Here is a 19,779-nt window from a genome sequence, read left to right as displayed (position 1 = left end):
GGGCATCGAGCGTGTCCAGCAGCAGGGACGCCGGGGGAGGGGTGGGCAAGCAGCCGGCAGGCGGGCACTTGCACACGGAGAAGCAAACGGGAGAGACACGGTTTGAACTCCTGTGGGCTCAAGGACCCAGCAAACGGAACTTCCCTCCCACCTGGATAGGGCGTGCAGCCCTGGAGGACGACTCCATGGGGGTGCATGGCCCCCGCGAGGCTCCGAGGAGGGGCGAGCACAGCGCCGGTGGCCTCAGGGAAGGGCCGCCCAAGGAGCCACCCGACAGAGGGCCCAGCCGTGCCGGGGAGACGGTACGGAGGGCGCTGGTCAGCATCAGGCTCCCCTGGTCGAGGGAGGGGGCTGGGGGCCCCCGACCCTGTGTGTTCAGTGACCTCGAAGCTGAACAAGCAACCAGATCAGAGGGAACCTTTGCCTGACAGGCCCACGGGGGCCACACAGCCACCGTTCCACGGCCCCGTCTCCACCCCAGAAGGACCCTGTTCCCTGGGAAAACATCTGTGACTTCATGACTGAAAATCACTAACGTTACAGCTGAATCACAATGGTTTCTTCCTTTTTTTTTTTTTGTAATATTTTATTAATTTATCTGAGAGAACAAGGTTGGGACAAATCTTAAGCAGACTTCAGGCTCAGCGCGAAGCCCAAGGTGGGGCTTGATCCCCTGACTCTGGGATCGCGACCTGAGCTAAAATCCAGAGCTGGATGCCCAATCCACGTAGCCACCCAGGCACCCCTAAACCTTTTAAAGTGACCTCTACACCCAACATGGGGCTCAAACTCCGGACCCCGAGATCAAGAGTCACCCGCTCCACCGAGGGAGCCAGCCGGCGGCCCTGCACCAGAGCCGTGCTAGACGGCGCTCCCGAACAGTCCCGCCGGAGCAGATGCAGCACTGCCGGCCGGCACGGCCCGCTTCCAGGGGGGACTCACCAGTCTCCAGAGGTTCTGGGAGGGCATGGAGATGTTGTAGTCGATGTAGCAGGACACCTCCTGCGAGTGGGGGCTCAGGGGCGCCGCGACGTCGTGCCTGGAGGAGCAAACAGTCCCGTGGAGGGAGTCCCTCAGGCTGCCCTGGCAGAGCTTTCACTGGGTTTTCGAGGAAAACGAGCGACTTTCGGAAACAAGCCAGCTCAGCCTGGAGGAGCACCAGGTCCCCGGGGACACACCAGCGAAGGGCTTGCCGACAGATGCGACACGGAAGAGGCGGCTGCTTGCCACGGTCACACCTCCGGGGAAAGGACACGCGGCGCGGGGCCTGACAGACAAGTGCCCATGACCCCAGAGCCACGACAACATGGTGCGGCAGCTCCCTGACCGCCAAGGCCTTGGAAAGGGCGGGGCCGCCAAGAGCAGCATCAGGGGACAAGGTGCCCTCGGTGACAGTGACCTCAAACGTGCAGAAACATCCCCCGCCCTTGCTCACGGGGTCCTACTGTGCGTGGGCGCTATGGAGCAGGGAGCAGAGACCGCCCTGCACCCTGCGGAAAGCAGCTCTTCACACGCACGGAGACAGCACCAGGCTGTGGGGCGCCACCAATAAAACCAAAGTAGCAGCGAACGTGCCCGGTAATGCTCTGAGGAGGTAACGTTTCTGTGGGCACGCGGACACAGCAACTGCGCCACGGGGGTGTGAATCCAAGAACTTCCCAGGCAGACAGAGCAAGTGTAAAGGCCCCAGGAGCGTAGCACTTGGCCATGTGGGGACAGCAGAGGCCAGGGTGACTGCAGGGAAGGTCCCCGGGGAGGTCGCCAGGGGCAGATCCCAGGGGGCCTGCAGCCAGGAGAAGTGGGGACGTTATCCTGAGGGCCACCCTGTGGAACCTGCCGGAGCACTTCTGGCAGAGAAGCCAGGGCAGCAGACACTGGGGGGGGGTGGGGAGGGGTGGCACTGGCCGCACTAGCACAGGGATCAGGCCGGGCCTGGGCCTCAGCAAGGACCGGAAGGAAGTGGTCTTATCTGAGGTGCGGAGGGGAAGAGGGAGTAGGCCCCAGGGCAGCAGCTGAGCAACCGGCTCTTTCCAGGGAGAAGCCGGCCAGAGGCTGGGAGCCTGCTGTGCCCCGAAGCCAAGGTCTGTGGTGTGGCCTGCGCGGGGCAGACCGGGACCTGAGGCACAATTTGTGAGTCACGGAGAGCCGTGAGAGCACCCCAGAAACCGGATGGAGGAAGAGACGTGGCCCGGGCACGCCGATATGCAGCTGGCGCAGGTCAGGGCTGAGAACTCGCACGTAAGGACCTTTCCCAGCCCACGTTTCAATCCCTTTTGAATTCACGTACGCTTCAAGTGACTGGACTTTACTTCATTCTGTGTGGGGAGCACTCCCATGCTCGCCCTAAACTTGTCTTCCGCAGCTCCGGGGCCTCCCGGGCTCTCAGTGCTCCTTCCCGCCCACCGAGTGCAGGCTGCGATGTGGGGCCACCCGAGGGAGGAAGACACGGCTTTGCTGGGCGGAGAACCCGAGGGGAGCCGGGGGGGAGGGCAGCGCGCACTCACGTGTTGAGGAAGCGTGTGGTCATGCCGTGCACCAGCTGCACCACGTCTCCGTGCCGCACGGGCCTCGGGGGGTTGTTCACCACCAGCTGATGCCTGCGGGGACAGGAGGGTGGCTGGGAGGGAGCTCGGGGGGGGCCCCCGGCAAAACCACCGCGCCCCCGGAGCGGCAAGGGCTCCGCGTTCTCCCATGGTGGGTGAGGGACGCTTTGCAACTGTGCAGCCGCCCCAGCAATTCGTACCTTACTGGAGGGAAATTCTTAAAAAAGTAAACACAGAAGTTTACGTAACTCTTCTCTGACACCTCGGGCCACTCTCCAAGCTTCCTATCGTGACCCGGCTGGCCGTTACCACGTTCTGGCATTTTGTATTTCTCTACAAATGGCGGAGTGACAAACACGCCCACCCAGAAATCGCTCGAACAGATGGACCGTGTTGTCCGGCAAGCGCTCGATGCAAGCGTACTACAGACCATCAGGTGGGCGCCGCGCATGCGGTCCAAGAGCCAGACGCCAGTTCACTAAAGAAGGATCAACCCCCCTCCCCACCCCGACCGTGGCTCATCAGCACAGAGAGCAGCTCTCGGAGCTTCGAGGGAGGAGGTGCTCACGGGGAGGGGGCTGAGAGCCCAGCCCTGCCCGAGCCCCAGGGCCCGCACGCACCTCCCGGGGTCCTTTACAATCCACCAGTTGTTCACATCTTTGAAGGGGTAACAGGTCACCTGCTGCTGGTGCGAGCTGCCTCGGCCGTTCTCGTATCTGTGAGGGAACCAACACAGAGACACGTCTGCCTGTCGAGGTCCCTGCGAAAGTCATGTAGCAGGGCGTGGCGGGGGGGGACCACGAGTACAAGCGTGTAAGTCTAAGAGGGGCTGGCAGACGTGAACCTAAGTGGCGCTCGGGCAGGAGGCCGCGCAGCAGACACGGGAGGGCCCGAGCCTCTGCTCCCTGAGTCCCTCTGTGTTATACACAGAAATGACAAGAATCATTGACCATCAGAATCTTAAACCCCAGAGTCTTTGTGTCTCATAAATTTCTTTTTTTCTCTTTTTTATAATTTTTTTTTTTTTTTATGTTTTATTTATTTCTAGGAGAGAGAAAGAGACAGCGTGAGCAGGGGAGGGTCAGAGAGAGAGAGGGAGTCACAGACTGAAACAGGCTCCAGGCTCTGAGCTGGCAGTCAGCACAGAGCCCGACGCGGGGCTCGAACCCACGAACCGTGAGATCATGACCTAAGCGAAAGTCGGACGCTTAACCGACTAAGCCACCCAGGCGCCCCTTTTTCTCTCCTTTTTAAATAGGCTCCACACGGAGCACCTGGGTGGCCTAGTCAGTTAAGTGTCCGACTTCAGCTCAGGTCATGATCTCATAGCTTGTGGCTTTGAGCCCCGCGTCGGGCTCTGTGCTGACTGCCAGCTCAGAGCCTGGAGCCTGTTTCAGTCTGTGACTCCCTCTCTCTCTCTGACCCTCCCCTGCTCACGCTGTCTCTTTCTCTCTCCTAGAAATAAATAAAACATTTAAAAAAAAAAGTTTAAATAGGCTCCACACTGTTCAACGTGAGGCTTGAACTCATGACCCTGAGATCAAGATGGGAACGGAGATCAAGAGTCAGAGGCTTCACCAATGAACCAACCACCCAGGTGCCCCTCGTAAATCTCATTTACAGCGAAAGCTGGTAACAGCCAAAGCGCGAAACACACCAAACACGTTCCAGCGTTCGGCCCTTTCCTTACATCATGGGGTAGGTGCTCTGGTGGGAATGAAGCCAGCAGGGCACAGGTTTGCCGAAGACGTTCTTCAGAGTGACCTGGGAACCGTAGGCCACCTCCAGGGGCTGGCCTTGCGTGATCCGAGCCAGCCCTCCCTAAGACAAAAGTGAAACGGTGGCAAGTGAGAAAACGGGGGGTGGGGGTGGGGTGTGTGTGTGTGTGTGTGTGACAGATCTCACCAGCCTCTTTGACGGCCACACCTCCAATGGGGGGCAGGGGGGCGATCCTTAACACGTCCCGTAACTGTGATGACGGGACCTCACTGTAACATGGCCCCTATGTAACCGCTAACACAGGTGGCCTCTGGGGCCACCTCTCACCAACCTCTTCAGAGAAGGGCAACCCTGTCCACTGAAAAGGTGAGTAAAGTAGCCAGGTGGGCGGAGAGGCCCGCCCCGACACCCGGACCACACTCGGGGACGGGCCCGTCTGACCCGAGTCTGGTCCTCACCACCTCGCCTGCACGCGTCACCATCGCTGCAAAGTCAGCGTGCACGGACGCCAGAGTCGCGCTCGTCCTCCGAAGCTCCTGCAGCTGCCGGGAGGTGGCAGGACGTCGCGATGTCCTGGGGCAGGTCACACTGGGAAGCCCCTTCGCGCATTAACGCACCATCAGCACGTGCAGGGTTAACTCAGAAATACCAAAGCGGATTCCTCTTGACTTGGTTTCCCCCCAAACACTCGACGTTTGTGTGAGAAAACTCTGAGTCTACCCCTGTCCTCTTTCTTTCACGTTTTATTTATTTTTAAGAGAAACAGAGCGTGAACAGGAAAGGGGCAGAGAGAGAGGGGGAGACACAAAATCCGAAGCAGCTCCGGGCTCCAAGCTGTCAGCATAGAGCCCGACGCGGGGCTCGAACCCACAAACCGTGAGATCATGACCTGAACCGAAGTCGGACACTCCACTGACAGAGCCCCCCAGGCCCCCCGTCCCTGTCCTCTAAGGTGGCCGCTGCACCCCATCTTACCTCCAGGCTGGCCTGGAAGGCACTGGACATGATCTGATCGTGGGGCCCGGAGCGGTAGACCAGACTCAGGTGGACGTAGAAGAACAGCAAGTACATGGCGGCCGGGACGACCAGCAGAGCTGCCGCGCGGGCAAGCACGTGACCGAGCACGCAGACCTGCCACGGGACGGAGCGGAGTCACGGCCTGCCACGTGGAAAGGCACGCCGGCTCCAAGCGGGCCAGCAGCAAGGCTCTGGGCTGCTCCCGGCTGCCCGTGGGGGGCTCACGGACGCCTGTCCTCTCGAGAAGCCTTTCTCGCCGGTCACAGCCCCCCGCCCGCCCCAAGACAGCCGCCAGCCCCGCTCCACTGCAGCACCCACGTTTGAGAGCGTCCGGTCTCCTATCAGATGCCAGGCGTGGACGCCGGCGACAGCGAGCACGAGCAGGTATGTGAAAACACCCACGTATTTGACGCTGAAAAGACACAAGGAGGAGCCGTTCCCACGAGGCTCAGAACAGGGAGGTCGCCACCGCCACTGCCTCAGACCCACGGACCAAACTCACCCCACGGCGCAGGAGCAGGCCACTCCTGTCAGCATCAGCCAAAACCACCAGCTCAGAGAGAAGGGCCTGGGATCAAAGCGGAAGAGCGAAGCTGGGGGGACACCTGGGGGGCTCCGTCGGTCAAGCGTCCGACTTCAGCTCAGATCATGATCTCACGGTTCATGGGTTCAAGCCCCGCGTCAGGCTCTGTGCTGACAGCTCAGAGCCTGGGGCCTGTTTCAGATTCTTTGTCTCCCTCTCTCTCTCACCCTCCCCTGCTCATGCTGTCTCTCTCTCTCTCAGAAATAAATAAAAAAAACATTAAAAAAAAAAAAAGCGTCCAACTTCGGCTCAGGTCATGATCTTGCAGTTCATGAGTTCGAGCCCCGTGTGGGGCTCTGTGCTGACAGCTCAGAGCCTGGATCCTGCTTCAGATTCTGTGTCTCCCTCTCTGCTCTTCCCCGGCTCATGCTCAGTCTTTCTCTCAAAAACAAACAGACACTAAACAAAGAAAAAAAGAGCAAAGCTGGGGACGGGTCACCAAAGACCACTCGAAGGCCAGAGACGGCACCTTCCTCAGACCTCTTGGGGTCGGCGGGCTGTCCCCGAGCCTCAGGACGAGAAAACCAAACACTCGTCTCCCAAATACCAGTCCCGGCAAAACCTCTTTCTGGCCAGAACATTTTTCCAGTTACTTTAAGTCACACAAAAATGAAAACGCATTCATGGGGTCAGGAAGGAGCCAAGGGCCAGTCCAGGGGATGAAAGGTAGCCAGCAAGGGGCGCCCTGATATCAAACGGCATCAGACGATCTCAGGTCAACAAACCACCCAGACCCTTCTTCCTCGTTACCCAGGAAGGACACGCCGCATCTTGCGCACCTCTGCTTCTGGCAGTTGGCGAACTTCAGGTAGGAGAGCACAGCCAGCAGGTTAAAAAATATCAACACGGACTCCAAAAGCATTAGCCGTGACTGAGTGATGAGCGCGTTCTCTGCCGCAAAGAGGACACGGGCGTCAGCTGCGAGGCAGCAAAGGGCAGGCGCACGAAGGTCGAAGCACCCACGGAAAGGGTGCATCCTAAATGTCACGGCACAGGGAGGTGGCAAGTTCAGGACAGGGGGCTGGACGGACACGTGCTCCAGAGCCACGCCCAGCAAGACCCGTGTGACCCTGGGCAAGTTGTTGAACCTTTCGGAGTCTTTATTTTTCTCATTTGCACATGGAAAGCCAACTTGGTGGGGCCGCCCCATTAGGACAGGACACGGGCTCAGGGCCTCCCCCAGAGTGGCCCTCATGCAACAAACCCTAGTTTTATTTTATTTTATTTATTTTAACGTTTATTTTTTGAGAGACAGACAGGGTGAGCCACGGAGGGTCAGAAAGAGAGGGAGTCAGAGAACCCGAAGCCGGCTCCAGGCACCGAGCTGTCAGCTCACAGCCTGACTCATGGCTCAAACTCACAAACTGTGAGATCCTGACCTGAGCCGAAGTCGGACGCTCAACCGACGGAGCCCCCCAGGCGCCCCCCAGTTCTATTTTCTAGTCTAACTTCCCATCTGACTTCGTTTCATGTGTCCATAAACCGAGGCCAGACGTGGCTGGAGGCGGAGGCAACATGGAGCACCCAGGAGCAGGGTCCACATATAGCCACGCAAGTGTGACGGCACAGCCCCGCCACCGCGCGGCCTGGGAGTCGGCCGAATCCCGGAGCCGAATCTGGACACAGCGGACAGGCTTCCCTCCATCCTGGGGGTCGGAGACTCGCCGGGGGGCACATCTACTACACCCAGGAGCCCCCCACCCGTACCAAAGGTCAGCCCTCTGCTCTCCCCTGTGGGACACCAGCGCAGGCAGAGGCCAGGGTCTTACCGATCAGGATCAGCAGAGCGGCCCCCGTGGCGGCCCAGTGAGAAGAACCGAGCTCCATCAGGATCTGGTAGGCCATGGGGACCGACAGGGCCCCCGTGAGCGCCGGCAGCAGGCGCAGGGACCACACGGGCACGTTGCTGCTGTATTCTGGAAGAGCAACCGCACAGCACTGAGCGCCCCGCGCGCACCTTCGGGTGCGCTCAGTCAGGGCATCTCGTTCACAGACCCGAAAATACAAGTCTTCAGAACTAAGGACCATATCGGGAAGGCGGTGTGCAAGCTCCACATAAAAGCTTCGAGGCGCACCGTGCACAGTGGAAACCCGGCTCTCATTATGCACAGAAACGACGCTTGATGATTCTGGAATTAGTGCTTCACTTACTTACAAATTCACCTCACCTTTTCCCAAAAACACTGCAGTGGAGAAAATTTACACGTCCGAAAAAAACGACTGCGGTCCGATGCCACACACACACTGTGTCCCAAAAACTCAGGGTAAGATAGTTACTGTGGCTACACGCCAAGACATTTACCAGACCTTCCAGAAGGCTCCTGCTTACACAGAACTTCCCACACCCCCGCACATTATAAACCACACTGGTGAATCCCTACGAAAGCCACTACCTCTCCATTCCGATACGTACGGATCAATGAGGGGCGTGAAAATGATCTTTTACCTGCTCCGATTCTATTCCACAAGAAGTTACCGTCGAATCCTCCCAAATAACCTGAAACAGAAGACTAATCGGTAACTCTTCCATTCAGCGAACAGACCTGGAGAGCTGAACCGCGGTGGGGAACGGAGAAACAACGATAAATAATCAGCTGAGGTTTTTGCCCCCAAGAAATTTCACTTATAAGTTTCATTTTAGGGGCGCCTGGGTGGCTCTGTCAGTTAAGTGTCCGACTTCGGCTCAGGTCATGATCTCACTTTTGTGGGTTCGAGCCCCATGTCGGGCTCTGTGTTGACAGCTCAGAGCCTGGAGCCTGTTTCAGATTCTGTGTCTCCCTCTCTCTCTGACCCTCCCCTGCTCACGCTGCCTCTCTGTCTGTCTCTCTCAGAAATAAAACATTAAAAAAAAAAGGGATAAATTAGTAAAGAATCCTACCTCCCAGTGCCAGCAGCATGTGGCCGAATGGTGGCCCACTGCCATCCAAAAAGAAGATCCGCTTCATGTAAAAAGAGATGTACTGCCCGTAATACACTTCGTCAAAACTGAAAAGCAAGGCCACATGATACTCAGCCGGAAATCTTCACCAACAGAGGCGCGAGGGTTAAACGTGCGTCTGTTCCCGGATGACGTTAGAGGGAACAGACTTTAGAGATCGCGGCCTTCGCCTCAACTGCACGACGTCCCCGAATGTTGAGACACGTGCGCCGTTTCCTCCACCAGGTCAGGAGGGGACACCCACCGAGAACAGCCACACGCTCAGCGCGTCTGCACAATAGAGGCTCTATCCACCCGCCCTCACTCCCACCAGCGGACGTGCCAGCAGGCAGCCTACTGGGAGGCCTCCAGGACCTGGCGCGCGTCCCCTGGTTCACCAGCACGTGTGTGACCAAGTGTCAGAATCGCAGCTGGTACCCGAGCGAAGCAGGTGCAGGTCAGAAAAAGAAACACGTAGAAACCAACTGCGACCAATGTTTCAGCCAGTGAGGGACGTTCAGCGATACCGTCAATATTGCCGTGAATTTCTTAGGTGTGATATCGTTAGTAAGGTTTTTGTTTTTTTAAGCCTCCTCATCTTTGGGGCGCCTGGGGGGCTCAGTCAGTTAAGTGGCCGACTTCAGCTCAGGTCACAATCTCACAGTTTGTGGGTTCGAGCCCCACGTCGGGCTCTGTGCCGACATCTCAGAGTCTGGAGCCTGCTTCTAATTCTGTATCTCTCCCTCTCTCTGCCCCTCCCCTGCTCGTGCTGTCTCTGTCTCTCAAAAATAAATAAACATTAAAAAAAATTTTTTTTTAAAAGATTCCTCATCTTTCAGAAATATACTTAATTACTTAATCATATTGTTTCTGACTTGCTTCAAAACAAATCCACTGCACGGGAGGGATGGCTAGGAGTTGCTAGCTTGTGGAAGCTGGGGGCTGAGTACACTGTTTGGTGGGGGGTCGTTCTACTCTTCTCCCTACTTTGGTGTACCTTAAATGTTTTCCACAATGAAAAGTTCAACAAAAAGTACACGTGTATTAACCAGCTAGTGAATAGCGCTGTGAAAATAACAGCGGTCGCATCCCGTTACAATAAAAGATGCGCTTTAAGGCCAATGATGATTCACTTCCAAATTCATCAAACCTCCAACCCTCGATTTAAAAAAAAATTTTTTTTTTAATGTTTACTTTTGAGAGAGAGTGTGTGAGCGGAGGAGGGGCAGAGAGAGAAAGAGGGAGACACAGAGTCCAAAGGCTCTGAGCTGTCAGCACAGAGCCCGATGCAGGGATCGAATCCACAAACCGAGAGACGGTGACCTGAAGTCTGACACTTCACCGACCAAGCCACCCAGGCACCCCTCCACTCCTGATTTTAAACGGTTCCCTAAAGCAGCGGCACCTGTTTCACGGGTCAGGGTTCACCTGCTAGAAAACTAGAGAGCAAGACGTGATAGATGGACTCAGCAGGGGCTGTCCTGGGGACAAAGCGGCCTCTCCTCTGCCAAAAGCACCTGTCACCAAGAAGCCCAGAATTCCACCCCCATCCCATCCCCCACCTCCACTGTTCAGAAAGGCATGACCCGTCCCCGGCGCATGAACAAATGATAATTCTTTCCGATTCAGCGCGAACGGAGTGGTTTGGCTTACACCACGGCCCTTGGATAGGAGAGCTGCCACAGACGGCTCAGTAACCCCACCGCAGTCAGAGCCACAACGTTCAAGTTGATGTCCGCCGTCACCACGACTGGGTGCTCCAAATATCCCAACATCTTGTAGAAAAGCAAAAGCGGGTCCTCGAGAACGCTCTGGAAAACAAGGGAAGAGACGGCATCAACTCAATACGCAGCAAACCTGAAGACTCCCCGATGCTACAGAAAGGGTCACAACTGCCCTGGCTCTCAGGTGATACCTAGAAGAAGAACCACAACAACGTGGGGTGGTGGAGAGAAAATCAGGACACGAGCAGTCAACTAAGGTGAGGCTTTGGGAGCCTCGTGGCTGAGTATTCACTCACTCAACGACTCACTCCACCGCTCACTTCCAACTTCCGGAAGCCCGCTCGCCTGGTGAGGTGACCTCGACCTTCCGAGCCTCAGAGCCTCAGAAGGCTCCTCCCCTGCCGCGAGCGCCTCTCCCCGCCCCGCCCCGCCGCAGCGCCATCACCTAGGCGGCCCCCCTTCTCACCCTGGGGGTGCCTCTGCACCCAGGCGCCCCCGTTTTCTCCCCGAGGCGTCATCTTCCCTCGGGCGCCACTTGTCTCCGGGCTGCATCTGCTCGACGCCCCCTTTCTCGCACCAAAGCTGCACCGGGGCTCCTGCGGCCCCCCCTCTGCAGAGGCCTCATCTGCCCCGGAGGCCCCTCCTGCTCTTCCGGGCATTCCCCGCCCCGCCACAGGCTGCTCTTGTGCCGCGCCACNGGCGCGCGCGTGCGCACAGGCGCGGAGGTCCGCCGCTGGAGTATGTCTTTAACGGCGTCCCCGCGTCCCGTGGACGCTGCGGTGTCTTTTTATAAAAACAGGACGGTAAGGCTTTATCCGCACGCCCCTCAGTGCGAGCAACCCGCGTGGGAGCGTCTGCCCCGAGCCCACGGGTGCGCCTTGCGCCGGGAGGGCGGCCGCCGCGCCCCACGGAACGCCCCGGGCGCCGGCACCTCCGGCTCCCGCTCCCCGCGAGGAGCCTGCCCTGCAGGAGACACAGCGCCTTTGGCCAGCGAACGGCGGGGCCGGACGGTTAACCGACGGGGACACCACCGTTCTCCCTGGCCTCGCTCTTCCTGGTCCTCTGGAGTAGGTGCGTTTTCGTATCACGGACGGAAAGGGTGCTGCAGAGTTAAAAACGACAATTAAGGTTCTTGATCGCTTGCAAGATTTGTTTTTTTCTTTTCCCCCGGGAATGTTGGTCAGCCCAGCACTAGAGAACATCGGTTAAGAATGTGGTGGTTCGGGCATCTGGCGGGCTCAGACGGTGAAGCCGCTGACTCTTGATTTCGGCCCGTCATGGCCAGCATTGGGCTCTGTGCTGACAACTTGGAACCTGCTTGGGATCCTCTCCCTCCGCCTCTCAAAAATAAATGAACTTTTTTAAAAAAATGTGGTGGTTACTTCTGACAAACAGGCTTCTCCCAAGGCTGTGTATAGAGAGGGAGGGAGCTCCAGTTCACGGTGCTTGAGGCAGGGGCTCCCTGGGCCTGGGGAAGAGTGGGGGACTGGCTCCTGGCTAGTCCCCTAACCCACCTGTCTCTAGAAGCCGTGAGTCCAGGGGAAGGGTACTGCTGGCTGCTAGAGCTGAGACAGCCCATGCCCAGGTCCCAATTCTTCCCCCTAGTCAAGAGGTTCAGAAGGAATCCTTTCTCATTGAAAGTGTCCAACGTGGGGATAATTTGTAAGTTTCCTACATTCTTAACTGGTGCCAGGCAGCTAGGTTAAGTACTGCCGCGATTTCTGTGAGTCCACACTGCCCCACGAGGTGGGTACAGTTCAAAGCGTGACTGCGGGTGAAGTGTCCTTCCCACTTCCCAGCCATGCAGCTGCGCGGCTGGGGTAGGTGGTGGGGGCAGCAGAAAGATCACCGCTCGGACTCTCTAGCCTTAACGGCCCCCAGCCCGAGAGAACTCCTCCTTCCTACCCCGAAGTGCAGCACTCCTTTCTCCTCCCGGCAAAAGGGGTCACCAAGAAACAAAACATGTTAAATCAGGGGCGCCTGACTGATACAATTCTTGATCTCAGGGTCGTAAGGCCAAGACCCACCTTGGGCATAGAGCTTACTTAAGAATATTTTTGAAAAGGGGGGGGCCACAAATCCTTTCTCCTCTGACCCACCCACTTCTCATGGGAAGCAGGGGGAGGGCAGAGGGCAGGCAGATGTCCCGCACACCCCGATATCACCCACCTGGGTAAAGGATGGGGACTGCTAACGCAGACCCATTTGGAAGATGCACCCCATCTACAGGCTTCAATCCCTTCTCGCCCCGACCTTGCTTTAAGGCATTTCAGCCAAGTCACTCCGGACATCCTCATAAGCACTCTGTAACAACTCTTCCAGCTCTCAGTTTCTCTCGCCAAATGACAGAAAATCGAGGGACACGCGGCCTGAGAAAGCACACTCAGCTTTGGGGCCTTTTTTTTTTTATTTAAATAAGGAGAATTCTTTCATATGGAAAGAGCTAGTACAATCACATATTTGAAAGGAGAAACAATAGGTACTGATCCGGAGGGAAAGGGCAAAGGGTAAGTGGCCTGCTGAATCCAGGATTCCGTTCCCATCCAAGGCAAAGGCTTCCCCAAAAATGTATAAACAAGCTGCACATTACACCTTTCGCCATCGTCTGCCCTTTCAAATATCTGGTCTACATGAAAAGACAAAGAGAGGAAAGGCCAAAATAAAACCAAAAGGGAACAAAAAACACAACCCTCTGAAGAACAACAAAAAACCCAAACCCTTTTACTATGCAAGGCATGAGGTCGAAAGCTTAAGAGTACAGTATCCCCTTGAAACAATGGAAGAAAGTCATCCACGCAGAGCCTGAATAGAAATTTCCACTCCGAGGCTTCGTAACATGCTGAGGACAGGGTCCCGAGGACACTGCCCCTCGGCCAGGGTGGGGAAACGGTGAACAGCAAGGTCAGATGTGCCTGGAAGATCGCTAGCCAAATACAGCGCTGGTGGTCCCCGAGGAGAGCATGGCTAGTGGACGACGTCGGGGACCCCGACACTGAGCCACTCTGTCCCCGGTGAGCTCCGTCTTAGGTCCATCTCACATGTTCAAGCAGGACGAGCTGGCTTTCCGGAAGTCTGCGTTTCCCAGTCATCACGGGACATGACAAAGCACGGATACTCTGTAGTGTCCTTGGTTGTGAAAGGCCATTTCCAACAGACCTTCTAACCCAGGCTTGCTCTGCACGAAGTGCGAAGGGACGAATACAGATTCGAGGGGCAACACGCAGCTGCTGGGTGGAAGGGAAGAGAACAGCAGGGAGGGGCTTTACCAGTGTGCCACCCACTGCCTCGGTGGCCCATCTCTGAACACGGCCGTGCAACCACATGCACACCCTCTGCCTCCTTGGCTCGGAGCATCACTCACAAACCTCACCAGCCACCCAGAAGGCAGATCCTGAAGACAGGAGGGCGAGGGCGTAGTTGGGAGACCCGGGGTAGGTATCTAACAAATACCCCACTATCCCCAGAAGTGGCTGGATGACCTCGGCGTTGGAACTCAACCAGCCGATTTCTGAACGCGTATGCTGTGCTTTGTTTTCCCTCTCGAGGAACCCAGAGCCAGAAGTGTATGAATTCCAGGTTGGAAAACAACAGTAATGTGGATTCAAAGGGGGAGGAAGCAACAGTAAAGAAAACCAGACCAAATACGACCGGCAGAGCAGCTCTGAGTGGGGGTGTGCCTCTGGGATACTCAACCGCACGCGCTGGGATCTCACCCCGCTCAGCAGCTGACACTGGACGGACGCTACTACACGGCTGCCGAGCAACAAGCTGCACCATCAATGGCCGGGGCCAAGCTGCCAGCATCTGCGCAGAGGCAAAGGGACGCGAGAGAACTCTGATCCCCGCCCCCTGGTCTCAGCAGCAGAAAAGGTTAAGTGCTGGTCTTCACCTGTTCTCACCAAAGGCCCCACGGCATCTGGGCAGAGGCCTCTGCATGGATTTGCGCTCTGAGGATGAGGGTTTGAAACCAAAATAAGACCCTAAGCCCCATTTAACCTTGAGCTTGGTTCTAAAACCACATGAAAGAAGAGATATTGCACCTTAAAACAGCTCTGCACTAAAAACTGCATTTCATCAGACCAAGGAAGGGACGGGACGTTGGCCAGGCCTCAGGCCTGCCCTCTGCCCCGAGTCCAATTTAAAATCTGCATCTTAGTGGGAAAGAGACCGCAGCTCGGGCACACGGAGGTGGTGAACGCATGACCTTCGCATGCAATTTCCTGGCCTTTCCTGCACAGAAGAATTCAGACATTATATATAAATAGAGCAGTGAAACATTTACTGGTTTTCACCTAGACCTACAACATCAATACATATAAATAAATTCTAGTGTTTTCTTTTTATTGGGGAGGGGGAGGAGAGAAAATACAGGGGTGGAGAGAAGGGCTGGAGAACAGGTGACCTCGTGGTTTTTGTTTTTGTTTTTTTTTTTCTCAAACAGGGAGGACAGTCACTGTGACGGCAGGCTCGCCTGCGGGGTACACCTTGAGTTTCTCACAGCATCCGGGACTGTTCGGTTGAATTTCGAGACGAGGAAACCTTTTTTCCTTTTGACGTACGAGCGCTGGAATTAGGCGTTTCCAAGTGTACAGGCAGCGGGAAGCACGGGTGGCTCCTGCGGGGGCGGGGGCGGCGGAGGGGAGCGGCGGGCAGGGCAGCTGGGCACAAGGATGGCAGTCACGCGCTTGCAGGGGAGAGGGCAGGTGCGCACACGGGGAGGGCAACTCGTCAAGCGAGCGGCCGTTCGAGAAGGGACCTCAGGGTAAGGATTCAGGCGTGAAGGTGACCAGCTGGGAAGCGAGGTCTGAGGGTGGAGGCGGGGGGGGGGGACCGCGGGAAGCTCCAGGCGAGCCCCGCAGACGCCCGGCACCCCCCCTTTATAGCGGGGAACAGCGACAAAGAGGCCCACGCGCAGTTCCTAAGGCCCTGCCCTACCCGACCCTACACTGGGCGTCACACATCTGCGGCGGCACTCGGTGGACTCTGCGGGGCACATCCCCACTCACCGACTGCCCGTCCTCTGAGCCAGGTCCCCCCGGGAGCTGCCAGCGGGGGCAGCTCGGCGAGGCAGGCGGCAAGTGCTCTGCAGAGCGCGTGCAAAACCTGACGTTCCCCTTCCCCTCTCCCTGGAATGACAAAACCTGGGACCATTTCCTTCTAGTTCTTATTTTTAAAAGAAACAACAAAAAACCCAGCATAAAATGGCTCACACAAACATTTCGCTAGAGGCACCGCTGCAGACTTAAGAGGCTGTCTCTTCCCCACCCAGAGGCCGCCCAAGGCCGCCGAGGAACAACGGTCAGACCCTCCATCCGCCCTGCCCGTGGACCCCGGCCCAGCCATCTGTAGAGACGGACGCCCACTGCCCGGCTCAGGCGCCTCTGTCCCAACCACCTGGGGCTGCCAGGGGGAGCAAAAAAATAAAAGAGGAGAGGAAGGGGCCCCTCCCCTCAGCCTTCCAGGCCACGCGCCTCTGTCGCAGACCCGCACAACCGTCCGTGCGGCCCTGTCCCCGCGAGAAGGGGCCTCACGGTCTCAGGGGACGAGCTGGGTGAAAGGTGGCGGGACAGGAAGATCCAGACAAGAGACAGGCGCGGGAAGGAAAGAGGCGGGCGTGTGATGGAAGGCTCTGAGAAGGGCGTGCGGGTCAAACGGCAGCCCCCGGGTGCTGGAGCCCTAGACGCGGAGGCGCTGGGCCACGCTGGGAAACGCCAGTGACTGTGGATCTCCAGGGCTGACCTCAGGCGCCCAGGGGTCAGCACGTCCACCGGCTGTAGAAGAGTCCGGGACAGAAACTCTGGAATTCCTCTGCTAAAACGTCATCGGCTTCACTGGGCCGCCCCCAGCCTCCGGCGGTCCTCAGGCCAGGGGCTAGAACCCCACCGTGACACCGACCCGCCGCCCTGGTCTCACTCACTGCCCCACGCACGCGGCTGCCCCTGGCGTGCCCGCCACGTCTCTGCGGGAGCGCGGGGGATGCCGGAGTCAGGTGTTAAGGGAGCGCAGCGACGGCCCCGCCGAGGGTGGTACCGGGGCAGAGGGGGAGGGGGAGGATGGGGAAGTACAAAAGTTCAGCTACGCAGACATAGCTTGTGTTTTTTTCTTTTCCTTTCTCCTTTGTAAAAACTTCAGCTGCTTTTTAAATCCAAAAGCCTCCCACTACAACAGCCCTGCTATCAAGCCACCGCGCCTGGGGCCGGGAAGGCCGGGAGCGGGAGCGACCGGAGAAGGCGCTGAGCCCACGGCGGCGGAGCTGGTGGGGGGTGGGGGGCGGGATCATCCGTACTGCACGAAGGCGGGAGTCACTCCACAGTCACGGTGGAAAGGAGGTGGGGGCGACGAGGGGACGGTGTCATTTGCTTGCTTGCTTGTTTCGTATTAAAGCGAGCAGGTCAAGGTCACATATCCACAGGGACAAGCCGGCTGGACGATGGAGCTTTCAGGAGTGGAGAAGAGAAGGGAGGTCTCTCGGTCCGGGCCAGGTGGTTGGATGNCAGGCCTTGCTCTCCTCCACTTTGACCGCCCGAGGCTTGATTGCTCCGGTTCGCTTCATCTGGGAGGCGGCCGGGGGCGCCCCCTGCAGTTTCACAGCTCCCAAGCTGGGTTTTTCATCCACTCGTTGTTTGGCCTTTGGACAGATGAATGAGGACAAAGACAGTTACCCTTAGGCAGCAACCCTGGTCTGGACACACACAGCTCCACCGCTCCCTCCCTACCCACCCCCCGCTCCCCGGCCCGCCTGCTCCTGACTCACAGGGAAAAGCCGCTCTAAGAAGCCCGTCCTTTTGTGGAAGGACCGGACTGAGAAGGAATTCCCGTAGGAGGGACACTGGCCTGAGCTGCTCTCTCCCCTCCCACGGGTGCGGAGGGCAGTGATTCGGAGAGGCAGGGTCTTCCAGCGAGCGTCCTGTGATGCTCACGGGCCTCTGCGGGAGCGGCATGTCCAAGGCCAACCAGAGAGACCTTTTGAGAACAGTGCGCCCCGTGCCCCGAGGGCAAAACGCCCCCCAAACAGATCCAAGCGCCACCGACGAGTCAGAACTCCTGAACGTTTAGCCGAGGGGCACGGGGCCACTAGGTGGACCTGGTCCTCCCCAATCCTGGACCTCCCCTGCCTCCCACTCTGTGGGGGCCTTTCCCCAGGACCCTAGTTTGACCTCTAGATTCCTAGTTGGGGTTCCTTTGACCTGCAGCTCTGCGCAGCGGACTGACGGACACAGAGCGGCCCGCCTCGGCCCCGCCCCCCCACCGGGGTGCGAACTCCGGAAGAAAGCTTTCGCGGCTTTAGCGGCTCGGTTCAAACAATTCAAGGAGAGACCCTCGGGGGACCAAGTCAGGAGGAGCGTAATGAGCGATCAGACTTCCACCCCCACCAGCCAGGAATGTGGTTCTAGGAAACGCCCACGCCCGCCGTGCGGGCCCCGTCGCGTTTTAGAGCAGTAGCCGTAGCCGAGAACGGCGCCCGAGGCAGAGGCCCTGAGAAACCCCTCCTGTCACAAAACAGGAAGGCGTCGTTCCACGCATAGTCCCACCCAGCCAAGACAGAGACGAGACAACACGGCACTCCCTGGAGCCAGCACGCGCACGCACACACGCGCACACACGCGGCTTCCAGAGCGGACCCACAGAGCTAGCCGAGTCCCAGCGCCTTGACAGCCCAAACCGCCGTGGAAGGAGAATCCACCTTCTGGCACCACCTCCTCAGAGGAAGCCGCATCCTCCCTTCTCCGCAGGACAAGAGAGGACCCGGGCGCCCGTCAGGAGGGGAAATCGAGGCCTTCGCCAGGAGGGACTCGGGCCGCCGGCTCCCAGCGCCACACTCGAAGCGCTTAGGGCGCGTCTCTCTTTATGAGAGGGACACTCAAATGGGTTGGACAGTCCCCTCTCTCAGTGCCTGGAGATGGGCCTAAGCGTCCGGGGCTGGAGGGGCTGGAAAGCCATCTTCTACCTGTTGAACGTAGTGTCCCTGCACAGAGCCCATGTTAACTGCTGATCCAGAGGGCTTCCCACTGGGGCTAGCAGAGCTAGGCCTGAAAAAACCAAAGGCAGGGGGTGAGAACACGCGCGTCGTCGGAGAAACGGAGTCAAGCCTAGCACACGGTGCGGCCCCGGCGCGGGCCCTCTTGGACAGAGGGAAGCCAAGGCCTCGGACAGCCAGAGCGCAGAGAGCGCCGGGGCGGCTCACACGGGCGCACCCAAGGGCGCAGAGGCCAAGGCCCCTGCCGCGGGCAGGCGCTGACCGACCAGACCGGTGGGCACTGCCGGTCTCTCAGGGTCTAGGGGGGATCGGGGCCTTGGGGTTCCATGACCCAGACACCCGGTCTACACAGCTGACTGCAGAATGGTGCTGAGTATTTCCTTAGCTTTCACTGTTTCGTGCGATGGGGACGGGAGGGGGGAAAGGAAGAAACCAAGAGCACCAAAAACCTGTCAGGACGGCTTTCTGAATGTGCTCCACTGACTGGGCGACCAGTGCTCGTGGATGTTAATCAGACGGAGAAAAAGATTCTGTGGCCAAAAGCTTGACAAGTGCCGTGTGCAGAGTTTGTCAGGACCCTCGACGGTGGAGGTACCTAGACCCTGAGCTGAGGGGCACGACCCCCAATAAGCACGTCCAAGGATCCGACCACCGGGCCCTTTTGTAGCAGGACATGCCTCAGAAGCCCAGTTTCCAGAAAACTTGGGAATTGCTGCTCTACAAAGATAAACCAATTTTCCCGGCCCCGCTAAAATGTCGACAAAGCAAAGGCTATCCGTTAAGGTTGATGTTTTCTATGTAGCCTCTCTCCAAAGAGCCGGCTGCTGCCATTCCTACAGGACGTGGACACAGGCTATGTGAGTTTCCATGTTCTGGATTTGTCTCTGTCCCTGGATGCGGCTAAATGCCACCTGTGGCGGCCGCGGAGACACAACACGGTTCACACGCACAGCTTCCTTCTCTCGTCCAAACTACACTCGCTGCTCTGTGGGGCTGTCTGGCTGCACCTCTCCTACAGTTCTGTTGTTTGAACCCACGTGAAAAACAGAGTCAGGAAACAAAACAAATCAACAAAAAGAAGTGAAGCCGAGAGAATGAAAGAAGAACAGAAAAGATGATGAAATGGTTTTGGAAAAGGTCACAAAAAAATGCCTTTCTCTGGAAGTGCGGGGAAAAGTACGGAATGACCAGACGGAAGGGACAGAGGACGCGGCCTCGACACTCCAGGAGCGACGGGGCAGCGTGGCCATGGCACCAAGACTCGGGATGGCGATCTGATGGGCACCAGTGCTTCCCCT

General features: G+C 57.8%; 2 protein-coding genes across 3 annotated transcripts in view; both read right to left on the bottom strand.

Annotated features, from left to right (window-relative positions):
- POMT1 (protein O-mannosyltransferase 1) overlaps positions 1-11,048 on the bottom strand; it is a 16,270-nt gene extending 5,222 nt beyond the window's left edge. The window contains exons 1-13 of one of the 2 annotated variants that reach the window (XM_077768407.1): positions 10,970-11,048; positions 10,433-10,590; positions 8,741-8,847; positions 8,309-8,359; positions 7,632-7,778; positions 6,642-6,753; positions 5,782-5,847; positions 5,598-5,691; positions 5,238-5,393; positions 4,234-4,364; positions 3,164-3,259; positions 2,505-2,597; positions 943-1,039 (exon numbers count right to left, since the gene is read on the bottom strand). In XM_077768407.1, the coding sequence (XP_077624533.1) occupies positions 943-1,039; positions 2,505-2,597; positions 3,164-3,259; positions 4,234-4,364; positions 5,238-5,393; positions 5,598-5,691; positions 5,782-5,847; positions 6,642-6,753; positions 7,632-7,778; positions 8,309-8,359; positions 8,741-8,847; positions 10,433-10,554 (1,272 nt within the window). In that variant the 5' untranslated portion in view covers positions 10,555-10,590; positions 10,970-11,048. Of the gene's footprint in view, positions 1-942; positions 1,040-2,504; positions 2,598-3,163; positions 3,260-4,233; positions 4,365-5,237; positions 5,394-5,597; positions 5,692-5,781; positions 5,848-6,641; positions 6,754-7,631; positions 7,779-8,308; positions 8,360-8,740; positions 8,848-10,432; positions 10,591-10,969 lie in introns of those variants that run through there. The other variant, XM_077768408.1, reaches the window with a different exon arrangement.
- A 5,957-nt stretch (positions 11,049-17,005) lies between these two features.
- The window catches only part of PRRC2B (proline rich coiled-coil 2B), a 60,509-nt gene continuing 57,735 nt past the window's right edge, over positions 17,006-19,779 (bottom strand). The window contains 1 exon segment of the mRNA XM_077768473.1: positions 17,006-17,131. Within this exon segment, the coding sequence (XP_077624599.1) occupies positions 17,089-17,131 (43 nt within the window). The 3' untranslated portion in view covers positions 17,006-17,088.

Source organism: Crocuta crocuta, unplaced genomic scaffold, assembly GCF_008692635.1.
Source record: "Crocuta crocuta isolate KB4526 unplaced genomic scaffold, BGI_CrCroc_1.0 scaffold35, whole genome shotgun sequence".
In the NCBI taxonomy this organism is placed as follows: Eukaryota; Metazoa; Chordata; class Mammalia; order Carnivora; family Hyaenidae; genus Crocuta; species Crocuta crocuta.
The sequence above is the reverse complement of the archived record's forward strand: the minus strand, read 5'-3'. Positions and strand labels throughout refer to the sequence as shown.